This window comes from Equus przewalskii, chromosome X (genome assembly GCF_037783145.1).
Source record: "Equus przewalskii isolate Varuska chromosome X, EquPr2, whole genome shotgun sequence".
Taxonomy (NCBI): Eukaryota; Metazoa; Chordata; class Mammalia; order Perissodactyla; family Equidae; genus Equus; species Equus przewalskii.
Genome location: NC_091863.1, coordinates 83,793,205 through 83,815,479, shown reverse-complemented (window position 1 = coordinate 83,815,479; position 22,275 = coordinate 83,793,205). Strand labels below are relative to the sequence as shown.

At 41.8% G+C, this 22,275-nt stretch overlaps 2 protein-coding genes across 2 annotated transcripts; one reads left to right on the top strand and one right to left on the bottom strand.

Annotated features, from left to right (window-relative positions):
* Window positions 1–13,071: 13,071 nt before the first annotated feature.
* Window positions 13,072–13,488, bottom strand: LOC139081161 (histone H2B type W-T-like). Its single transcript, XM_070606124.1, has one exon. The coding sequence runs from the start codon at window positions 13,486–13,488 to the stop codon at window positions 13,072–13,074; it is 417 nt and encodes a 138-aa protein (XP_070462225.1).
* Window positions 13,489–20,460: 6,972 nt separating this feature from the next.
* On the top strand, window positions 20,461–20,872 carry LOC139080967 (histone H2B type W-T-like). Its single transcript, XM_070604005.1, has one exon. The coding sequence runs from the start codon at window positions 20,461–20,463 to the stop codon at window positions 20,863–20,865; it is 405 nt and encodes a 134-aa protein (XP_070460106.1). The 3' UTR covers window positions 20,866–20,872.
* The last annotated feature ends 1,403 nt before the right edge of the window (window positions 20,873–22,275 follow it).

The following is a 22,275-nucleotide window of genomic DNA, read 5'->3' as shown; positions in this document are numbered from 1 at the left end:
ATTACCCACCTCCTCTTTGATCATGGCCTATCACTACTGAGTAATAGGGGAATGAATGTAGGATGGGAGAGGACTAAGCTTCAAAAAGTGGACTTTTACTCTTTCCTATTATAGGAGGGAACTTATAAATAAATCTAGGGTCATTGGTGGACATTAGTGGAATGTGAGAGCACCAAGAGTCCCCTCTAGGAGGTCATCAATAAAGTCCTTGCCATGTTGCCTGGCATCCATCTGAGGGTTGTGACATGGCCAGTTTACCCCTCACATACTCTGTTGCTGCCCCAGGATTCTTCTGAAAATTTGAAATTAGTCCGTTATGTAACTCCTTCTTCTTTAAGATATTCCTACAGAGGCCATGGTGCACAATGTCAATCCATGGCGGATGTAGTTACACAAAGACCATATGATTTTGGGTCTCCTTGATGCTTATCCAGGTATTTTGTCATACACCACTGGGAATTTTGTTTAAGGAGAAATAGGGTGCACAATTACTGTGCCAATGATAGTATTTGGACTAGCATACTGAATTCTTTCCTTTATACAAACCCAGTATTCTTTCCTTAGATGGGTTAATACCAGCTTTGGGGGAAAATGGGGATTTAGGAGATCTCAGTTTCCCCATTCTTTCACAGTATCAATGATTAGACAGCTGTCTATGAACAAAAACAACTCCAGGAGACTTCTAGATTCCACTTAGGAAATTCTATTAATACATTGGAACAACAACAACAACAATCACAAAAGCCCAGAGAACAATTCAACAAAAAGAGAAGGAAGACAAGTTTGCTTTCCCTGAATCATTCCATCCTCCAAGCAAGCATTGCTCATGGCAAGGAAAGAATGTCCCAGCTAGTAAGAATTTCTCCCCCCTGGAAGGAAAAGTGGAGTGGGTGGCCAGCTCCTCTAGCATCTTCTGCCACTGTGTGAAGGTCCAGCTTCAGTTTCACCCCACCCAGCTTGACAAAGAAAGTTGGCTAGGAACAAGGGAGAAAAGCAAAGGCTATTATTAGCAAAGACAAAACAGGAGTGATTATGGTTCACAGGGACATTTCTGTGGACAAACTCAGCAGCTTCCACCACTGACAAAGTCACTTTCTGACTGTGTAGATCCCACCAGCTGTCCCAGAGGTATTTAAGTTCGCTAAAGACAGCTATGCCTCACTCATTCACTGTTTCCTCCCCACCCCTTCCTACCCCTCCCCAACTTGCCAGAGCCTGGAACCTCAGAAGTAGCCATCAAAGCTCTCTGTGGCTGTGTAAGTGTAGGACATTAGCCTCCTGGGTCCCTCCATGCCTCCATCACAACCCAGGAGTTAAGCTGGCAGCCAGCCCAGTTTTCTAGCAGCTGTGTAAGTGCAAGACACCAGCACCCTTGGCTGATTCCACCAGCTTGCCTGCACTTGGGGCTAGCCCTTCCAGCTGTGCACCTGCATGCCATGGCCTGATGCTTATCATCATCCTCTAGTACAGTATGCATGCATGGAAGGGAGAGTATGTAGCCAAGGGTGAACACACCAAGGGCCACTGTGCAGTTCCTTGTGGTTAGGAATCAGATTCTGCCTTCTGTCACTGGCCAGCAACACCATTCCCACCTGAGCTGGTCCCTCAGATGTGGAGCTGCATATCCCCCAACCTCACACTCTTACTGCCATCCACTGCTGTGTGAATGCCTGGTGGTAGAGTGTTAAGCCACAGGAGAGCACACAGACATCCAGGTCCTCCACAGATGCCAAAGAGTGCATAGTTTGACCCGAACATTGCTACGTGCCCTAGGCCCCATCACTACAAGTGTGTCTGCAAGTGTCTCTGCCACTACACAAGCACCTGCAGTAGGCCCTTACAGCTGAGAGTGTGACACCACTGGCTTGGGCCACCACTGCTGCATGCCCTGGTCCCTAGACACCAGTCCTGGAGGCACTGCTTTGGAGCCCAACAGCCTTTGCAGTCACTGCGCTCCCCCTGCAGTGCTCACCAAGAAACACAGTTGTTGATACTGCAGACCCCAGTCGCCTGAGCTAAAGAGACATCACACCCCCTTGTACTCAGGATGACCATATGCTCCTGCACTTAGTGCCCTGCACCAGTAGACCCAAGGTTATAGCACAATCCAGTGTGCCTCCATCCACAAGTGAAAGGCTACCCTTTCTGAAATCTGGAAGAGGTGACTGCTTCTTCAAATGCACAGACACCTACACAAGGCTACAGTGATCAGGAAGAATCAGAGAAACATGTTTCCACCAAAGGAATGCAGTAAACCTCCAGAAACTGGCCCCCTAAAAATGGAAATTCAAAAACTGTCTGACAAAGAGTTCAAAATAATTGTTCTACAGATGCTCAGAGAGCTACGGGAGAACACAGATAAACAAATTAACGATAGGAAAACAATACAACAACAAAATGAGAAGCTCAACAAAGAGATGGGAAACATAAAAAAGAACAAACCAGAAATTTTCGAGGTGAAGAAATCCAATAACTTAATTGAATAATTCAATAGAGAGCTTCAATGGAAGACTTGGACAAGCAGAAGAGAGAATCTGTGAGCCACCAGAAAACATATCAAACAAGACCATACAATTAGAAGAGCAAGAAGAAAAAAGAATGAAAAGCAATAAAGAAAGCTTATGGGAATTTTGGGACACCATCAGAAGAAATAATATATAAATTATTGACACTCAAGGAGGGAAGGAGAAATGAGTAGAAAGCTTATTTAAAGAAATAATGGCTGGAAAGTCCCAAACATGAAGAGAGATTTAGACATCCAAGTTCATGAAGCTAATAGGTCACCTCAAAATTTCAATCCAAAACATTCTTCTCCAAGACACATAATAATAAAATTTTCTGAAGCAAATGATAAAGAGAGAATTTTTAAATGAGCAAGAGGAAAAAAAAAGTCTGTCATACAAGGAAATCCTCATGAAGCTATCAGTGGATTTTTTTTTTTTTTTTTAAAGATTTTATTTTTTCCTTTTTCTCCCCAAACCCCCCCGGTACATAGTTGTGTATTCTTCGTTGTGGGTTCCTCTAGTTGTGGCATGTGGGACGCTGCCTCAGCGTGGTCTGACGAGCAGTGCCATGTCCGCGCCCAGGATTCGAACCAACGAAACACTGGGCTGCCTGCAGCGGAGCGCGCGAACTTAACCACTCGGCCACGGGGCCAGCCCCATCAGTGGATTTTTTAGCAGAAACCTTAAATGCCAGAAAAGAATGAGATGATATATTCAAACCACTAAAAGAAAGAAACTGCCAATCAAGAATACTTTACCCAGAAAAGTTGTTTTTCAGAATTGAAGGTGAAAGAAAGACTTCCCCTAATAAACAAAAGCTCAGGGAACTCATTACCAGTAGACCTGCATTATAGGAAATGCTGAAATGAGTCTTCAAGCCAAAACAAAAGGATCCTAATTTGTAATAAAAACCCATGAAAATATATAACACATTGATAAAGGCAAGCATATAGTCAGATTCAAAATACACTATTACTGTAATATGGTGATGTATTAACTACATAAATCTACAATAAAGGTTAACAGATAAAAGTATTAAAAATAGCTATAGTTTCAACAATTTGTTAATGGATACACAATTAAAAATGTAAATGCTAGCATACAAAATATAAAAGAGAGGGAATAAAAGGATAGAGATTTTTTTATGCAATCAATGGTAAATTGTTATCAGCATAAAATAGACTGTTATATCTATAAGATGTTTTGTGTAAACCTCATGGGAACCACAAAGCAAAAATCTGAAATAGATACATGAAAGATACAGTGGGGAATCAAAGTATAGCACTATGGAAAATATTTGATTTATGAAGGAATGCATCAAGAAAGGAAGAGAAAAATGGAACTACAAAACAGCCAGAAAACAAATGATAACATGGCATTAGTAAGTCCTTACCTATCAATAATTACTCTGTTAATGGGTTGAATTCTCCAATCAAACGGCACAGTGACCGGATAGATAAAAAAGCAAGATCCAACTGTATGCTACCCACAAGAGACTCACTTCAGCTCTAAGGACACATGTAGATTCAAAGTGAAGGGGTGGCAAAAGATATTCCATGCAGGTGGAAACTGAAAGAGATCAGGGTTAGCTAAACTAACGTCAGACAAAATAGGCTTTAAGCCAAAAATGGTAACAAGAGACAAAGATGATCATTATATAATAATAAGGGGGTCAAGTCTTCAGGAATATATAACAATCATAAATATATATGCACCAAACATTGGAGCACCCTAACAAAATTGAAAGGAGAAATAGACAACAATACAATAATAGTAGGAGACTTCAATACCCCACTTTCAACATTGGATAGATCATCCATAGAGAAAATCAACAAGGCAATAATGAACTTGAATCATACTTTGGACAAATGGACCTAACAGACACATACAGAACATTTCATTCAACAGCAGCAGAATGCACCTTCTTCTCAAGTACACATGGAACATTCTCCAGGATAGAACACACAACAGTTCATAAACAAATCTTAACAAATCTAAGAACACTGAAATCATACCAAGTATCTACTCTAACTACAATGGTATGAAACAAGAGATCAATCACAAGAGGAAAGCTGGAAAATTCACAAATGTGTGGAGACTAAACAACATGCTCCTGGATAACAAATGGGTCAAAGGAAAAATCAAAAGAGAAATCAAGAAATATTTTGAAACAATGAAAATGGAAGCACAACATATCAAAACATATGGGTTGCTGCAAAAGTGGTTCTAAGAGGGATGTTTATAGTGATAAACAGCTACATTAAGAAACAACAATGATACCAAACAATCTAACTTTTCACCATAAAGAACTAGAAAAAGAAGAGAAAACTAAGCAAAAGTTAGCAGAAGGAAGGAAATAACAAAGATCAGAGCAGAAATAAACGAAACAGATTCCAGAAAAACCATGGAAAAGATCAGTGAAACTCAGAGCTGTTTTTTTGAAAAGATAAATAAAATTGACAAATCTTTAGCTAGACTAACTCAGAAAAAACAGAAAGAGGACTCAAATACATAAAATAAGAAATGAAAGAGGAGACGTTATAGCTGATACCACAAAAATTCAAAGGATCATGAGAGACTATACTATGAACAATCATGTGCCAACAAACTAGAATACCTAGAAGAAATGGATAAATTCCTAAAACATACAACCTTCCAAGATTAACTCATGAAAGAATAGAAAATCTGAAGAGACCAATATCAAGTAAGGAGATTTAACCAGTAATCAAAAATCTTCCAAAAAAGAAAAGCCCAAAATCAGATTGTTTCACTGGTGAAGTCTACCAAACTTTTACAGAAGAATTAATGCCAATCCTTCCCAAACTCCTCCAGAAAATTGAAGAAGAAGGAACATTCCCAAACTCATTTCATAAGTCCAGCATTACCCTGATGCCAAATCCAGACAAGGACACTACAAGTAAAGAAAAGTATAGACCAATATCCCTGACGAGTATAGATGCAAAAATTCTCAACACAATATGAGCAAACCGAATTCAACAGCACGTTGAAAAGATCATTCATCATGATTAAGTGGGATTTATCCCTGGGATACAAGGATGGTTCAATGTACACAAATCAAAAAATGTAATACACCATATTAACAAATGAAGGATAAAAAGCATAAAATCATCTCTATATATGCAGAAAAAGCATTTCACAAAATTCAACATCCACTTATGATAAAAACTCTCAACAAAGCGGGAATATAGGGAACATAACTCAATATAACAAAGACTGTATATAAGAAGTCCAAAGCTAACATTTTATACTCAACGGTAAAAAGCTGAAAGCTTTTCCTCTAAGATCAGGAACAACACAAGAATGCCCACTCTTGTCACTTTTATCACACATAATATTGAAAGTCCTAGCCAGAGCAATTAGGCAAGAAAAAGAAATAAAAAGACATTCAAATTGTAAAGGAAGAAGTGAAACTGTCACTATTTGCAGGGTACCTAATATTATATATTGAAAACCATAAAGACTCCACCAAAAAACTGTTAGAAGTGATAAATGAATTCAGTAAAATTGCAGGATACAAAGTTGATATACAAAAATATGTTCCATTTCTATACAATAATAATGAACTAACAGAAAGAGAAATTAAGAAAAAAACTCCCATTTACAATTGCATCAAAAATAATAAAATACCTAGGAATAAATTTAACCAAAGAGGTGAAAGACTGGTACACTGAAAACTATAAGACATTAATGAAAGAAATTAAGGAAAACACAAACAAATGGAAAGATATTCTGTGCTCATGAATGGAAAGAATTAATATTGTTAAAATGTCCATACTATCCAAAGGAATCGACAGATTCAATGCAATCTCTAACAAAACGCCAATGGCAATTTTCACAGAAATAGAACAAACAATCCTAAAATTTGTATGGAACCACAAAAGACCCCAAGTAGCCAAAGCAATATTGAGAAAGAAGAGCAAAGCTGGAGGCATCACACTCCCTGATTTCAAACTATATTAAAAAGCTATAGTAACCAAAACAGTATGATATTGGCATAAAAACAGACACGCAAATCTATGAAACAAAATATAGAGCCCAGAAATAAACCCACACATATATGGTTAATTAACTTATGACAAAAGAGCCAAGAATATACAATGTGGAAAAGGCAGTCTCTTCAATAAATGGTGTCGGGAAAACTAGACAGCCCTACACAAAACAATGAAACTGGACCACTGTCTTACACTGTACACAAAAACCACTTCAAAGTGGATTAAAGACTTGAATGTGAGACCTGAAACCATTATACTCTTAGAAGAAAACATATGCAGCAAGCTCCATGACATCAGTCTTGGCGATGGCTTTTTGGATCTGACACCGAAAACAAGGACAAGAAAAGCAAAAATAAACAAATGGGACTACATCAAACTAAAAAACTTCTACAAAGTGAAGGAAATCATCAACAAAATGAAATGAGAGAAAATATTTGCATACATCTGACAAGGAGTTAATATCCAAAATATATAAAGAGCTCACACAGCTCAATAGCAAAAAAAAAACCCCTCTGACTTAAAAATGAGCAGAAGATCTGAATAGATATTTTTCCACAGAAGACATACAGATGACCAACACGTATATGAAAAGATGCTCAACATCACTTCAGGGCAATGCAAATCAAAACCACAATGAGATATCACCTCACATCTGTTAAAACGCCTATTATCACAAAGACAAGCAATAACAAGCGTCAGCGAGGATGTGGAGAAAAGAGAACCCTTGTGTACTGCTGGTGGGAATGTAAATCGGTGCAGCGACTAACATGGAGGTCCCTCAAAAAATTAAAAATAGAACTATCATAGGATCCAGCAATTCCACTTCTGGGTATTTACGCAAAAAAATGAGAACAATAACTCAAAAAGATATATGCACCCCCATGGGCACTGCAGCATTATTTACAATAGCTAACACGTGGAAATGACCTAAGTGCCCACTGATGGTTGAATGAATAAAGAAGATGTGGCATGTATATATACACACAATGGAATATTATTCAGCCCTAAAAAGAATGAAATCTTGCCACTTGCAACAACATGGATGGATCTTGAGGACATTACGCTAAGTGAGGTAAGTCAGAGAGAATAACAAACACTGCATGATCTCCCTTATCTGCGGCATCCAGAAAAAAAGCCAAGCTCATAGATACAGAGAACAAAATTGTGGTTCCTGTAGGTGGGGTGTAAGGGGTGGGCGAAACGGGTGAAGGGAGTCAAAGGTACAAACTTCCAGTTATAAAATAAACAAGTAATGGGAATGTAATGTACAGCATGGCAACTACAGTTAATAATACCGTCTTGCTATATGAAAGTTGCTAAGAGAGTAATCTTAAAAGTTCTCCTCACAGACAAAAAAATTCTGTAACTACGTATGGTGATGGATGTTGACTGGACCTGTTGTGTTGATCTTTTCACAACATATACAAATATCGAATCATTATGTCATATACCTGAAACTAATATAATGTTGTATGTGAATTGTCCCTCAATAATATGTATATATTTTAATAAAATATATATAAAGAACTAGAGAAGACAAGCCCCATCCAAGGAGGGCAGTCTCTACTCAGCTCTAGCAGCCTGTGGAGAATACGAGCCCAATGTTGCCAGATCATCTGAGTTTTTTCCAGAGAAGCTAGAAATACACATTTCTAATTGTCAAACCCCCCAATTTTTAAATGTTTCATTGGAAACATTGCAGGCCAAACAAAACATTTCAGCTGGCAGGCCATGGCCTGGTTTTACACGCTTCGAAGTCAGACAGGCCTGGGTACAAATCCCAGCTTTACCATTTACCAGTTGTGTGCCATTAGGGAAGCCCTCCGAGCCTGTGTTTTCTCATCTGTAAAAAGGGAATGATAACAGTACTACCTCACAGGCTTGTTGTGAGCATTAAATGAGATAATGGAAGCACAATGCTTAACACAATAGACGTAATGAACTCTCAGTAAGTTTGATCTGTATCATTCCTCCCACAAACACAAGAAGTCAGCCCATTCTCCCAGCCCTGGCCTTCCTGTCCACAAGCTAATTTTCTTCAACCGTGTACCTGAAGTGGATATAAAAAGGGCCCCGTTGGCTGCTAAGCACCCCCAGTCATTCCCTTTTTTAGCGAGGGTTTAGCCTTGGCAGAACAACTGGACAGGGCTTGCTTTTCTGGCCCCTGCCACACGTTTTACTGCCAATTGTGGTGATTTGAAATTGGTCATTTTTTTGAAGCATCATCCAAGACTATCCTGACATCTCAGGCAGGTGTTCAACCCCTTGGCCCCTCATATTCTTCAGCACATTTTTTGCGTGTGTGTGAGGAAGATTTGCCCTGCGCTAACACTGTTGCCAATCTTCTTCATTTTGCTTGAGGAAGACTGTCGCTGAGCTAACATCTGTCCCGATCTTCCTCTGATTTATGTGAGATGCCACAACAGTGTGGCTTCAGCAGTTCTAGGTCTGCGCCCGGGATCCGAAACTGTGAAGCCTGGGCCACCGAAGTAGAGCGTGCGAACTTAACCACTATGTCACCAGGCCAGCCCCAGCACATTTTTACATATAGAGCCCACTCTGCTACCCTTCTTTCTAACACAGCAGCCTGTCGGAGTAAAAGTAAAACATTCTTAGAGAGTAGGTCAATGTTTTCCTCAGCTCTGCTGTGCAGGATGAATGATTCTCCCACACTGCCTCTCCACCTCCACCCACAAAGCATCACCAGCATCCACCGGAATGCAAGCCATGTTCTGACCACTGAGTCGGGACTCCTCTAGGAACATCACTAAATGCATTTTACCTCTCTGACTCCAGGAAAGAAACCTACATCCCACGCGTTTTTTAGGAAAAGGAGTTTGAACACAACTTTGGTGATGAAGGGTAGACTGTGGGTTAAGCGTGTTACATAATGTAACCTATCCCAAAGTGTGGTGTACATGCCTCAGCAGGCACATGAGATGATGTTAAGTGGCACACAGACTTTTTAAACAGTTATGCAGTTTAATGGGAGTTACAAACATATAAATACCTTGTTATCTGTGATTCAGTAGATGTGAAGGCTAGGAAAATACAAAAACATCTTGAAAACGAGTTCATTAAAATAGCTGTATTTAAACAATCGTATAGGTGATAGGCACTCATGGAAAAAGCATGAACTGTTAGAGGAATGATTGCAATAGTTACACGTCATCAAAACAGTTATCATCTTAGGAGTCAGACAAACCTTGCCAAAATCTGGTCTACCACTTACTAGCTGTGTGACTTCAGGATAGTAACCTAATTTCTCTGATCCTCAGGGTAAAATGGAGGATAGCAATAGTGCCTGCTTCACTGGATTCTTGTTAAGCTTAAGGGAGGGATTTTCCAGTGTAATGATGGGGTGCACAAAATCCAGAGGCAGGTGTCCCGTTTCAAATCCCAGCTCTACCACTTACTGGCTAAGTGACGTCGAGCAACATACTTAACATTTCCGTGCCTTAGTCTTCCCATCTGTAGCATGGGATTGTTACGAGGGTTAAATGAGCTAACACATTTGAAGTGCTTAGAACTATTCCTACAGTATATTAAGTGTTATCTGTTTGTTAGATTAAAACTAAATGTATATAACGCTCCCAACACCTGGTAAATCCTCTTGAAATGTTACCCATTGGTGTTGCTTTGTATTCTCAATGCCTGGAACCAACAAATCTGCAAGGAGCATTTGATTCAGAAAGAGCATTTAACTGGTCAGCGCTCATAGAGAACTGACGGAGCCCAGAGCCTCTCTGCAGTAGGAAGGAGAAAACAGGGCCCGATGGAAGCTGAGCCTTCTTGAAGGACTGCCAGGAATGGGGTTGGAGAGAGGGCCCAGCTACCGTTCTCTATCCTGTTAAGATAGGTGTGGGTCCCTTCAACTGACAGATGAAGAAATTAAGTTTCAGAGAAATTCAGCCAGCTGCCTATTGTCACCCAGCCTATAAATGACAGAGCCAGATGGAATGCTACTTTGCTGGAGGACTTACATCCACGGTGGAGGAATATAGAATCGATCCACTGGGGTGATGAAAGTGGTATTTTACGGAAATTAGTATGGCAGAGGTATGGTGGTGATGATAGAAATCTAACATCAATAGCATTAAGGGAGATTCCACCACGATTATCGAGTACCTCTAAACATTCTCAGATCTCTCTAATCCCCCAAAACTCTCCTGTGATACCGCATCTCTGTCTTCCTACTTACTGACCAGTAGTAACCCTTTTCTGTGAAAGAGTACTCTATTTCTATCTCCATTCCGCACCTCCCACTCACTCCTCAACCCACTGCACTTTGGCTTTTCTTCTCCAACCCATCACTGACTGCTGTGGGGTGCCAGCAAATCCACTCTCCTCAATCTTCACACAGTTGCTCAACAAATATTGAGTCTCTGCTAAAGTGCCAAACACAGTTCCCACCACTGATACACGACAGCACATGAGACAAGGTCTGTCTTCTCATGAAGTTCACAGATAAATAAGCAAACAAATATGAACAAAATAATCTTATGAAGAAAAAATATATGTGTGCAATGGGGGAGAGAGCAGTGCTTTAGATTAGGAAGTCAGGAAGGCCTCGATGCAGAAGTAGCGAACAAGGGAAAACAAAGTCCCCAAGTGACTGTATTAAGCAGTTCTAATAAGAATTGAACGTGACGATCTGTTACACAGGTTAGTAAGCAAGTTATCTGTGAATTTTAAAATGTGATGAAAATGTAAAATAAAGTGAGAAAAAAATCTAAAAGCAAATAACTTTCTGAAATCAAGTTAAGACTAATTAAAGCACAGGACATTTGGTCAAAAAAGAAAATTCTAGACCACGCATATAATGAAATGGAAAAGAGAGAAGGAACAACCTGGTAAGTCAACTTTGATCTCACACCAGTAGTCTTCCCATGAAAACAAGTACTTTAATTGACCATATTCTTATTTCCTAAGCTCACAGGATTCTGAAGAAAAATCTTCCGATCTGCTGACTGGGTGCTCCCAAACTAGTTTACTCAATGAGGGCGAATATCACTAACAGCGGGGCACATGAGGGTCATATCCTCCGAATAGATGCTGTCATCGGGCCGAACCTGTTTCAGCACCTTCTAGAGGTAGGTAGAGCAGAAAGCTCCAGGCAGCACATTGACATTCTTCATCTTAGTCAGGGCATCTTGGAGCCCTTCTGGTGAGAAGATGCAAAATCAATTACTCAGGTATTGTGACAACAACTCCTTTCCAAGAAGGAGGAATGAACTGGAGAGTGAAGTAAGGTGATTAGTGTAGGGCTTGCATTTAAATGAGGTTCAGAAATAGTTGTGAATGTTGATAAAATTAGGAGCAATGGAAGATCTCGGATAAACTTATAGATTGCAGATCACCTCTGACTGGAAGGCAGGCCTAAAGGGCTTCAGCAAGAAGATCACACAGTACCTCTAGGCTACATAATTCCTCCAAGTGCCTCGATTAAGGGGTTCCCGTCCATAAATTAAAGGAGAATTTAACATTGGAAAATCTATCACTATAGTTTACTTAAATAAACCAAGAGAAAAAAATGTTCCCAAAGCTGCCAAAACCACTGAAAGGGCATTGTGATAGCTATTAAGTCATTTAAAAGACCTAGAAAACCGAAATTGTTATTCTGAGCACATAGACCTCAAACAAAATCCCAATATCACCTTTGCTGATGAAATGCCACTATCATTCCTATTAGAGTCAGAAATGTGACAAGGAAGCTTTTTATCAGCATTTTGATTTAGAACTATTTGTGAAAACTTGGCAATTAAATTTTTAAAAAGTTTAAACACTGAAAAAGAGTCTAAATATTTTCAGTTGACCAGATGATACTGCAAATGACTAAAACTCTACAACAGTTTAGCCTCAGGGAACTTCACACTTTCAGAAATAAATAGAAACACCAGGAGTTACTATGTCAGTAATATCTGCCAGTATTAACTGCCCGAAATATTAAAAGAGTAATTTTAAAGAATTTATTTTAAAATTCATTTAAAAATAATGAAGAACCATTATATTACATTAACGGAAATTACAAATTCAAATACAAAATAATTTTTTAAATGATTAGGGACGGGCATTGTCTCAGATATTTGAAAATCAACTTAACAAACTGGCCTAACAAAGTCAGAGGGATTCTCATATCTGCTTCTACACTTATCTGTTGTATACCACACATAACAAACTTCGGGAAAATTGCACCGTACGTTTGTGAGAGAATGAGAGTGAAAAAGGAAAATATCACTATAACAAAAATACTCCCCCTTAAGGCTGACCTAGAGAAACATCTAAGAGAAACGACGGTTTAGGAAAGCCGGGAAACGTAACAAGGTCAAGGAAAATCCAGGATTTCCCGTGGAATAAACTGTACTCAAATATATATAAAGTATAGCCAATAATATTTCCTTTATGGTAAAAATACTTTACCTTTTAGCCGAATGCCACACGATCACCAAACTAGAGTAGATCCCTCCTTTTCGGGCGACAGCTCTTTTCCCGCCAAGTGAGGTGGCTCTGAAAAGAGCCTTTGGGTTGCGATGCTCCGGCGCTCCTGAGGCAGCTCAGCGGCGGCTGATGTATCTGATGAGGGCCTTGGTGCCCTCGGCCACGGCGTGCTTGCCAAGGTCTCCCGGCAGCAGCAGGCGCACAGCGGTCTGGATCTCTCCGTACGAGATGGTGGAGCGCTTGGTGGAGCGGACCAGGCACGTGGCCTCGTCGGCGATGCGCTCGAAGATGTCCTTCGCGAACGAATCCAGGACGCTCACGGCCTCCTGAGACAGGCTCAGGCCCTCGTGAACCTGCCTCAGAACCCTGGGGAAATAGGTGGCGAAACTGTCGAGGCAGCGGCAGCGGCGGCGGCGGCGGCGGCGGCGGCGGCGCCTTGGCTGCTTCTGCTTCAGACTCTTCGGGTCGGCTTCCGTGGGTTCCGTGGTGCCGAGGCTTTCCTCAGAGGAAGGCTCAGAGCCGGGCTCAGCCATGTCAGAGTTGGTGCTGCAGCAGTTTTGAAGGAAGAACAATGGCAGCCGCTGAGAGGTGGTGGCGCATTCATGGCGCTACCTCTCTGACGTCATCGGCAAACTCTCTATGTGATTGGATGAAATGCAACGCGCTAACTGGCACCCTGTCACATGTGACCGGTCATCCTCCTGCTTGGCATCACACCCACCAGCCAGTGTGGGAATCTGTCAACTTCTAAACTACCTGTGACCTTCAGCAGAACGTTTTTGAAAGATGCCGTATAGGGCAAAAGATCATCTGATGACGTCAGCCGATTCATGCCCCAAAAGAGGAACTTTGGAAAGATCGTACCAAAAGCACCCAAATTGTAGAAATTTGTTTTAGCTCCTTGAGAGACTGCGACCTCCATCTCCCAAGTCCCTGTTGCCATCAGAATGACTCTGGCCACTTTGGGTCCCTTCCCTCCAACCCTGTGGGAATCTCCTGTTGTCCTGGGCTATGCCACTCTGGATAGAGCAGGAAATATCTGACATGGGCAGCAGGGTTTTCATGGAAATTAAGGGATGCAATTAGCCAACTTCTGCCTCTGGATTTGATCAGAACCCTCAGGGAGACAGAAAAAGGTGAAATAAGACAACTGCAGTCTCCAAACACAGAACACAGACACAAATGGAATACTTAGAAAAATACTTAAACAGTCACCAATTTTAAAATTCTTTTCTTGCCATTGCTTAGGTCCCAAAATGTATCCCACATACTTGGATTGGTGGATTAATAGCAGAACTGTTGGTTAAAAAAAATGATTAATTCTCTAAGAAACTATCATGGGGAGAAAAACAAAACATAAAGGGGAAAGACTTGACAATTAATAGCATATCCCTTTTCAAGATGCTCAGTGGTGAAAGGTTGAAAGCTTTTCCTCTAAGATCAGGAATGAGAAAAGGATGCCCACTCTCACCACTCCTATTCAGCATAGTACTAGAAATCCTAGCCAGAGCAATCAGGCAGGAAAAAGAAATAAAAGGCATCCAAAGAGGAAAGAAAGAAGTTCACTTGTCTCTGGAGATCATATGATCTTCTATAGAGAAAATCCTAAAGATTCCACCAAAAAACTGTTTGAGCTACTCAATCAATTCAGTAAAGTGGCAGGGTACAATACCGACAAACAGAAGACAGCTGTGCTTCTATCTGCCTACAACATAACATCTGAAAAGAAATAAAGGAAACAATCCCACTTACAAAAGCATACAGTGAGGAATACACCTGACCAAGGAGGGGAAAGATCTGTACACTGAAAACTATGAGACTTTGAAGAAAGAAATTAAAGAAGACACAAACAAATGGAAAGATATCCTGTGTTCATGGAGCGGAAGAATTTATATTGTTAAAATGTCCATATCACCCAACGCCATCTGTAGATTCAATGCAATCCCTATCAAAATCCAATGGAATTTTTCACAGAAAGAGAAAAAGCAATCCTAAAATAGGTATGGAGCCACAAAAGACCCCAAATAGCAAGAGCAATCCTGAGAATGTAGAGCAAAGCTGGAGGCATCACACTTCCTCGTTTCAAACTACATGACAAAGTTATAGCAGTCAAAACAGCAAGGTACTGGCCTAACAAGACACATCTAGAACAAAGGAACAGAATAGAGCGTCCGGAAATAAACCCACTTATCAATGGGCACCTAGTATTGGACAAGGAGCCAAGGATACTCAAAGGGAAATATGGTCTGTTCAGTAAATGGTGCTGGGAAAACTGCACAACCATCTATACAAGAATGAAATTAGAACCTTACCTTATACCACTCACAATAATGAACTCAAAAGAGACTAAAAACTTAAATTTAAAACGGAACCAGAAAGAGTCTTCCTGGGCTGTTCACCTTAGTGGCACAGAGAGTAACGGGTTGGTTTCTGGCCTGCTGTTTTTTCCTTTGATTGGTTTTATGCTGTTAATCATAATTACTTAAGAATATTAGGGGGCTGGTCCAGAGACCTAGTGGCTAAATTGGCCATGCTACACTTTGGTAACACGGGTTTCATTCCCAGGTGTGGACTTACACCACTCATTGATGGCCATGCTGTGGCAGCAACCCACATGCAAAATAAAGCTAGATCGGGAAAAATACTAGCTCAGGATGAATCTTAATCAAGCCAAAAGAGGAAGATTGGCAACACATGTTAGCTCAGGGCCACTTTCCCCAGCAAAAAAAAAAAAAAAGAAAAGAAAAGAAAAAAGAAAAAAGAAAAAGAAGAGGAGTATATAATTTATCTAGGGCTGCTGGTTCTGTTAAGTGTCTTTGAGATTTTTGTTTTCTATCTGTAAACTGCAGTGGATCCTGAATTCTTCTAGTTTCCTTAAACATCTGGTACAGAACTCCAGATTAACGTTTTCAATTTTTTTCTGTCCTTTTCATTTGGGATCATTGAAAACTAAAACCACCCTTTTTCCTGAAGGCCTGCAAACTGAAGCTGGACAACTTGGTATAAACGTAAGAGGGAGCACCACGATACTCCATGTTTGGACAATCTTCACACCACTTGCTCCCTAACCCACTCAATAGCTTTGCCTGAATGCCTGGTGACATCATCGGAGAAGTTTTAAACTGCAGGGGGTGCTTCAACCCTGACCTCTAGAGATCCTCTTGGCTGACCATCCCTTGTTCACAGAAATTGATTTACAGTTTGCTCCAATCAATAACCTTGTTTTTCTTCTCGTGTCTCTAGAAATGCTTCTTATTAAATATCTAGTTACCTGCTTCCACGATATAGGCCTAACTTTGGAAGAGCCTTCCTGTGTTCTAAAGATGAGCCAAAAGACCTGGAGGGAACTCAAATCAAGGAGCGAAATGTCGTCAGATGTTTCTCTGCACCATCTTTGTCCTAGAGGCTGGGTCCTGTTGAAATCCTGGACTTCATCCCTGCTGGATGGGACCATACAAGAAATGCCACAGGAAACAGGAGCCAGGCCATATTAAAACATCACAACTGGGATCACCCCAACTTTGGATGACTTCATAATCTGGATGCTGACTTTTCTCAATGGACAAATGAACCCCTGACAGACCACAAGTTGCTATACAGAAGATGGTCTCCTAAAGAAATGGAAGGAATGACTCCCAGGTTCTTACCTTACCTGTTGGACTACTGGACAGCAGGCTACTTGGCTACATCACATGTCACCTGAGTTTCTGGGCACGAACCTTGATTGGTTTACAGGCCTCTTTGCCTAGATTCCCCAAGGATTGAGGTCCATTATGCAGAGGGGATACTAAAATTTGGGCTTTCTATTTTGCTAATCTCTGTGGCCATTTATGTAATTATAAAATGTGAACTTCAGTGTTGTTCCAAAGTCATTGATCAGAGTACTAAAATATTAGTCATGCAAAGCACATCTCACTCTCCCGACCTGCTACCCCAAAATATTTTAAGATAAAGGTTAGAGAGTCTCATTCCACTGATCCTGATCTTCACACTTTCACAGGAGGAAGCAGCCAGAGAGGTCTTCCCCTCCATTCCTCAAGACTGGGGAATAATTATGAGACAGTGGGGATCGAAACTGAGGATGAAGATGCTAAAAAATCTTCTCTGGGCTAGAAGAAGAGAAGAAAAACTATGAGATAAGCTTTCCTAACTGCAGCTGTGTGTATTCAGCATAAGCAACTGTTGTTTAAAACTAACCAGGTCTTTCTGTCCCTCCTTAGTATAGGAGTGAGCTGTCTTTCCCTGAATGTCAAGGTGCAGACATCAAGATTTAGTCTTCGCGGCCAAAGGCAGGCTGAAGATGAAAACTAACCAGAAAAGTCCAGAGAGTTAAGTGAAAAGAAATTCAGGCTTCAAGGCCAAAGGCAGGCTGAAGATGAAACCTAACCAGAAAAGTCCAGTAAGTCAAGGGAAAAGCAATTCAGTCTTCAAGGGCAGATGCAGGCTGGTGGGAAGGCACCAATTAGCAAGGTTACAAGCTCCCCTTCCCCTACCTAAAACCCCACGTAAAACCCTCTACCTCTTTCCATTCGAGGAGATGGATCTGAGTTCTAACTCGCTTCTCCTCATATGGCTGCCTTTCGATAGTAAACCTCTTTCCTTGCCAGAAGCCTGGCGTTTCAGATTTTTTCCTTGTTGGCCCTACTGTGTGGTGGGTAAACGATCCCGTGTTTGTGTGCAGCAACAACCATGCTTCTCTGGATTAAATAGCTGAAAAGGAAATACTTTAGGAATCGCTTAGGCAAGTGTTTCTCTTAAGCATACAGCAGGGTGGTATTGCAGATATCAGGGACTGTTTCTGCTTTTCCTCCTCCTTCGATTCCCTCTGTGACCCCAAACCTGCCTCACTTATGACTCTGAGGCTATGTACCTTTGTAGGCAAGGTGGAGAGGGATGGATTACAATGAAAGTGTCAGGTCTTAGGGGACCCCTGAAAGGAAAGGACTGTGAGGAAATTGGGAAAACTCAGTGGTCCCAAATAGGGAACTCTGGAATTGGGACCAGTTTCTGGTACAGTTCTTTTCAGCATGTACGGGCTTGATACATTCTCCTTTCTGCCAACCCTATGTCTGTATCTATAGTCCTCTATGTCCATGGATACAGGGATGGGAGAGGATGTCCACTAAAGTTAGGAACGTCGCGCCACTTAAGGTGAACTTTCTGGCCTGGATTATAGGGGAACATTACATGTGCGAGATCACCCAGGCAGGGGGAAGTCAAGTGAAGAAGTATTCCAGAGTTTTCTACTGTGGCTCAGGGAAACAAGGACTTGGTTGTATGGACCTATCATGTACGTGACACCCAGCAGCATCTCAAAGCGGATGTGTTGTGTGGCACTGTTTGTTAGACTCTTGAAGGCTGCTCACTCCTGGACACTTCTTGCATTGAAAAGGCATCTCAGATTTCCCCTGTTCTTGACTCTCTGCGGGCCTGTAATTGCTTTGACCAAAGGAGGATGGAGGAAGTGATGTTATACCCATTACAGAGATAATCTTTAAGAGGACACATAGCTTCTGCCTTGTTGTTTCAAGGATCTGAGCTGCCAAGTAAAGGATCTGCCTATCCAGCTGGACACCCACGTGGATAGGCCCCTCCATGGCAGCGGTATGTGACTGTGAGGTGTCCCTCAAATTGAAGAGTCCTTTAGACATCAGCTGAACACCCTTTGGTGACTCCAGCCTGGTTTATATTTTTAGGGCTCCCTTATACTTCTGATTTGGACAACAAATGGGGTAGAAAATGTAAAAATCTTCCATTCAGACCATGAAAAATAACTTGACAAAATCATTATCTACGTGATTTTAAATGCTCAGCTTCGTGTGAAAAGTGATGGAAGTTACAGTTCACTGAGACCTTTCATAACTGTAGATGCTTGAATGACTGGACCCTTAATGAAAAACTGGAGTTTTCCTAGAGAGAAAGGAAGATGGCAAAGAAAATTCTATTCCACGTCCTTGATTTCGGATGGTGGAAAGTGTCCTTGAGAGTTTGTAATCACAAGAGTGTCCTCATGTAGCTTTGGGGTTCATATACACTGTCATCATGGTCCAAATCATTCCCTGTGGTAAAACTTCTTCAGCGGTTTTCTCATCATCATATATTTTCTAGTAATAAAAAGTAGCTTTTTTCACTTGAGGATTGGAATCACTTTAATACGAGTAGAATTAGCTGTTTGTTGAAAGTCTCACAGGACATACTCTTGTAAGCCTGACCTATGGGATCCTAGCTCATTGAAGACCTCCATTTCTTCAATTCTTCTTAAGCCCTTTTGGTTCGAGTCCTGTAATTTATTTTTATAGAGATTCGTTAAAGAAATGCCTCTGCCTATATTATAATAGAGCTTTTTTATTAAGATTGCATTTTTCCTTTTTCTCCCAAAGCCCCCCGGTACATAGCTGCATATTTTTAAAGATTTTATTTTTTTTTTCCTTTTTCTCCCCAAAGCCCCCCGGTACATAGTTGTGTATTCTTCGTTGTGGGTCCTTCTAGTTGTGGCATGTAGGATGCCGCCTCAGCATGGCTTGATGAGCAGTGCCGTGTCCGTGCCCAGGATTCGAACTGGCGAGACCCTGGGCCGCCAAAGTGGAGCATGTGAACTTAACCACCTGGAAACGGGGCGGGCCCCCAACATAATAGACTTTTGAAAGGAATATAGTTTTCATTTTGAAATACTTCCCTCTTATTGATTCTTTTTCTCTCACTCTGGTAGTTTCTCAGAGAATTAGAGTAATCTTTTCTTCAGCTAATAGCTCTTATATTTACTCATGAATTCAAGTATGTGAGGTATCTGGGCGACTCAAGTAATGGGAAGAAAAGAATTTTAAATTTGGTAAATAGTAACTATTTCTAGTATTTCTATAAGGCTCCCCATTTTACTTCATGTTCTATCTTTGCAGAAAGTGGTTTGGCCATCCTCCGTCTTTCCTTGATGCACTGAGGGTTTTGATTAGAACTGGAGGCAGTCGTTGGTCAAGCGTGTCCCATGATTTCCAGGAGCACTCTGCTGGTCATGTCTGACAGTTCCTGGTCAAGCCACAGCGGCTCAGCCCTGGAAAGAGTAGATTCTGGGTTGAAGGAAACTGGCCCCAAAGTGGCCGGACTCGCTCTGATGTGGCATGGACTTGGGTTGGGGAGGTCAGGCTCTTAAGGCACGGAAACTGAACTCGCTAGCATTTGAGTGTTTCTGGTGAAGTCTTTTCAAAGATCTCATACCGTAGGCATCAATCAGCAGTTGTTGTCAGTTGACCTTTTGCTCGATGCGGCATGTTGCAGAAATTCTCTGCTGGAGGTCACAGGAAGTTCAGAGGTCTGATTGGTGGACGTGATGCCAAGCAGGAGGGCATGCAATCACCTGACAAGGCGTGGCTTGGAGATAGGCCTCCCTGGGTTGCATTTTATCCAATCAGGTAGGGAGCTTGCCGGTGACTGCAGATAGGCCGCGCTATAAATGGGCCGCCAGCCCTCAGCAGTCGCCATCGTCCTTCCTTCAAAAGACCGCCTCTGGCATGGCTGAGCCCGGCTCTGAGGCTTCCTCTGAGGAAAGCCTGGGCACCACGGAGCCCACGGAAGGCGCCCCGAAGAGCCCGAAGCAGAAGCAGCCAAGGTGCCGCCGCCGCCGCCGCCGCCACTGCCTCGACAGTTTCGCCACCTATTTCCCCAGGGTTCTGAGGCAGGTTCACGAGGGCCTGAGCCTGTCTCAGGAGGCCGTGAGCGTCCTGGATTCGTTCGCGAAGGACATCTTCGAGCGCATCGCCGACGAGGCCACGTGCCTGGTCCGCTCCACCAAGCGCTCCACCATCTCGTACGGAGAGATCCAGACCGCCGTGCGCCTGCTGCTGCCGGGGGACCTTGGCAAGCACGCCGTGGCCGAGGGCACCAAGGCCCTCATCAGATACATCAGCCGCCGCTGAGCTGCCTCAGGAGCGCCGGAGCATCGCAACCCAAAGGCTCTTTTCAGAGCCACCTCACTTGGCGGGAAAAGAGCTGTCGCCCGAAAAGGAGGGGTCTACTCTAGTTTGTTGCTCTTGTGGCATTTGGCCGATACGTAGAGTATTTTTACCGCAAAGAAAACATTATCAACTCTACTGTCTACGTTTCTGAGTACAGTTTATTCCATGGAGAATCGTGGATTTTCCTTAACCCTGTTGCGTTTCATGACTTTCCTAATGGGTCATTTCTCTAGGTCAGCTTTAATGGGGGGGATTTCTGTTATACTAATATTTTCTTTTTTCACTGCCATTGCTTCACGAGTATATGGTGGAATTCCCCAGAAGTTCATTATGTGTGGTATGGCAACAGATAAAGTGCAGAAGCAGATATGAGAATCCCTCTGACATCTGTTAGGCCAGATTATGAAGCAGATGTTCAATTATCTGAAACAATGTCAATCTCCTCTCTACTTTTGGATAAAATATTTATCATGTAAATTTGTAATTTATGTTAACATGAGGCAGTGTGTTTATTATGACGATTTTAAGTTATTCTAAAATCAATGTATTGAGGCTTCTGTTCTAAGATTTTGCACGGTAAGTATGGGCAGAATGTAGCATGCATAAAAGTTCTTTGGGGTCCTTGTAATTTTTAGAAGTGTATAGTTGCCCTGAGACCAAAAACGGTTCTAGATATTTACTCACTTGTGCTGCAATCAGATCAACTGAAAATAGCCTCTTTTTCAGTGGTTAAGTCTTTTAAAAAATTCAAAGCCTAATGTTCATTCATTAAACTTTCAAATCCTAAGGCTGAGAGAAAGCTTTCTCGACACCTTCCTGACTCTAATCGGAATGACAGTGGCATTTCATCAGCAAACACGATATTGGGCTTTCATTTGAGGGCTATGTGTTCCCAATAGCATCTTTGGTTTTCCAAGCATTTTCGGTGACATAGTAGGTATCAAGCATTCACAGGTGCCATGTTAGCAACTTTTGAGATTAACATGCTTTTTAATTTTTGGCTTATTCATATAAATCATATTGATAGATTTTCCAATATTAAATCGTGCTAGCGTTCTTGGAAGGAAATCCGTTCCTCCTAGGTGGCTTTTCCTGGACATCATTTAGGTCCTTTCCTCTGCTTACTCGTGTGCACGGTCGCCAACAGGTTAGAGCTCCGATTTCTCACGACTTCCTGGCCACTTGCTTCCTTCAACAGTCCCCAAAGCCCGACTGTGTCCTAGTGCCTTCAATTTTCCAGAAGCAGCCCGGACCCAAGGCTCAGCTGGGTTCACTCTGCAGCAGGAACCTGGACTGTGGTAGAAGGCAAACCAGGGGCTTGGGGAGTGACCGTGACACTTGAGTTACTCTTTCCTTCACCTCTTTCTGTGT

What these genes read in the sequence shown, in the direction of transcription:
- LOC139081161 (XM_070606124.1), bottom strand. Translation starts at nt 13,488, where the DNA reads ATGGCTGAGCCCGGCTCTGAGCCTTCCTCTGAGGAAAGCCTCGGCACC.
- LOC139080967 (XM_070604005.1), top strand. Translation starts at nt 20,461, where the DNA reads ATGGCTGAGCCCGGCTCTGAGGCTTCCTCTGAGGAAAGCCTGGGCACC.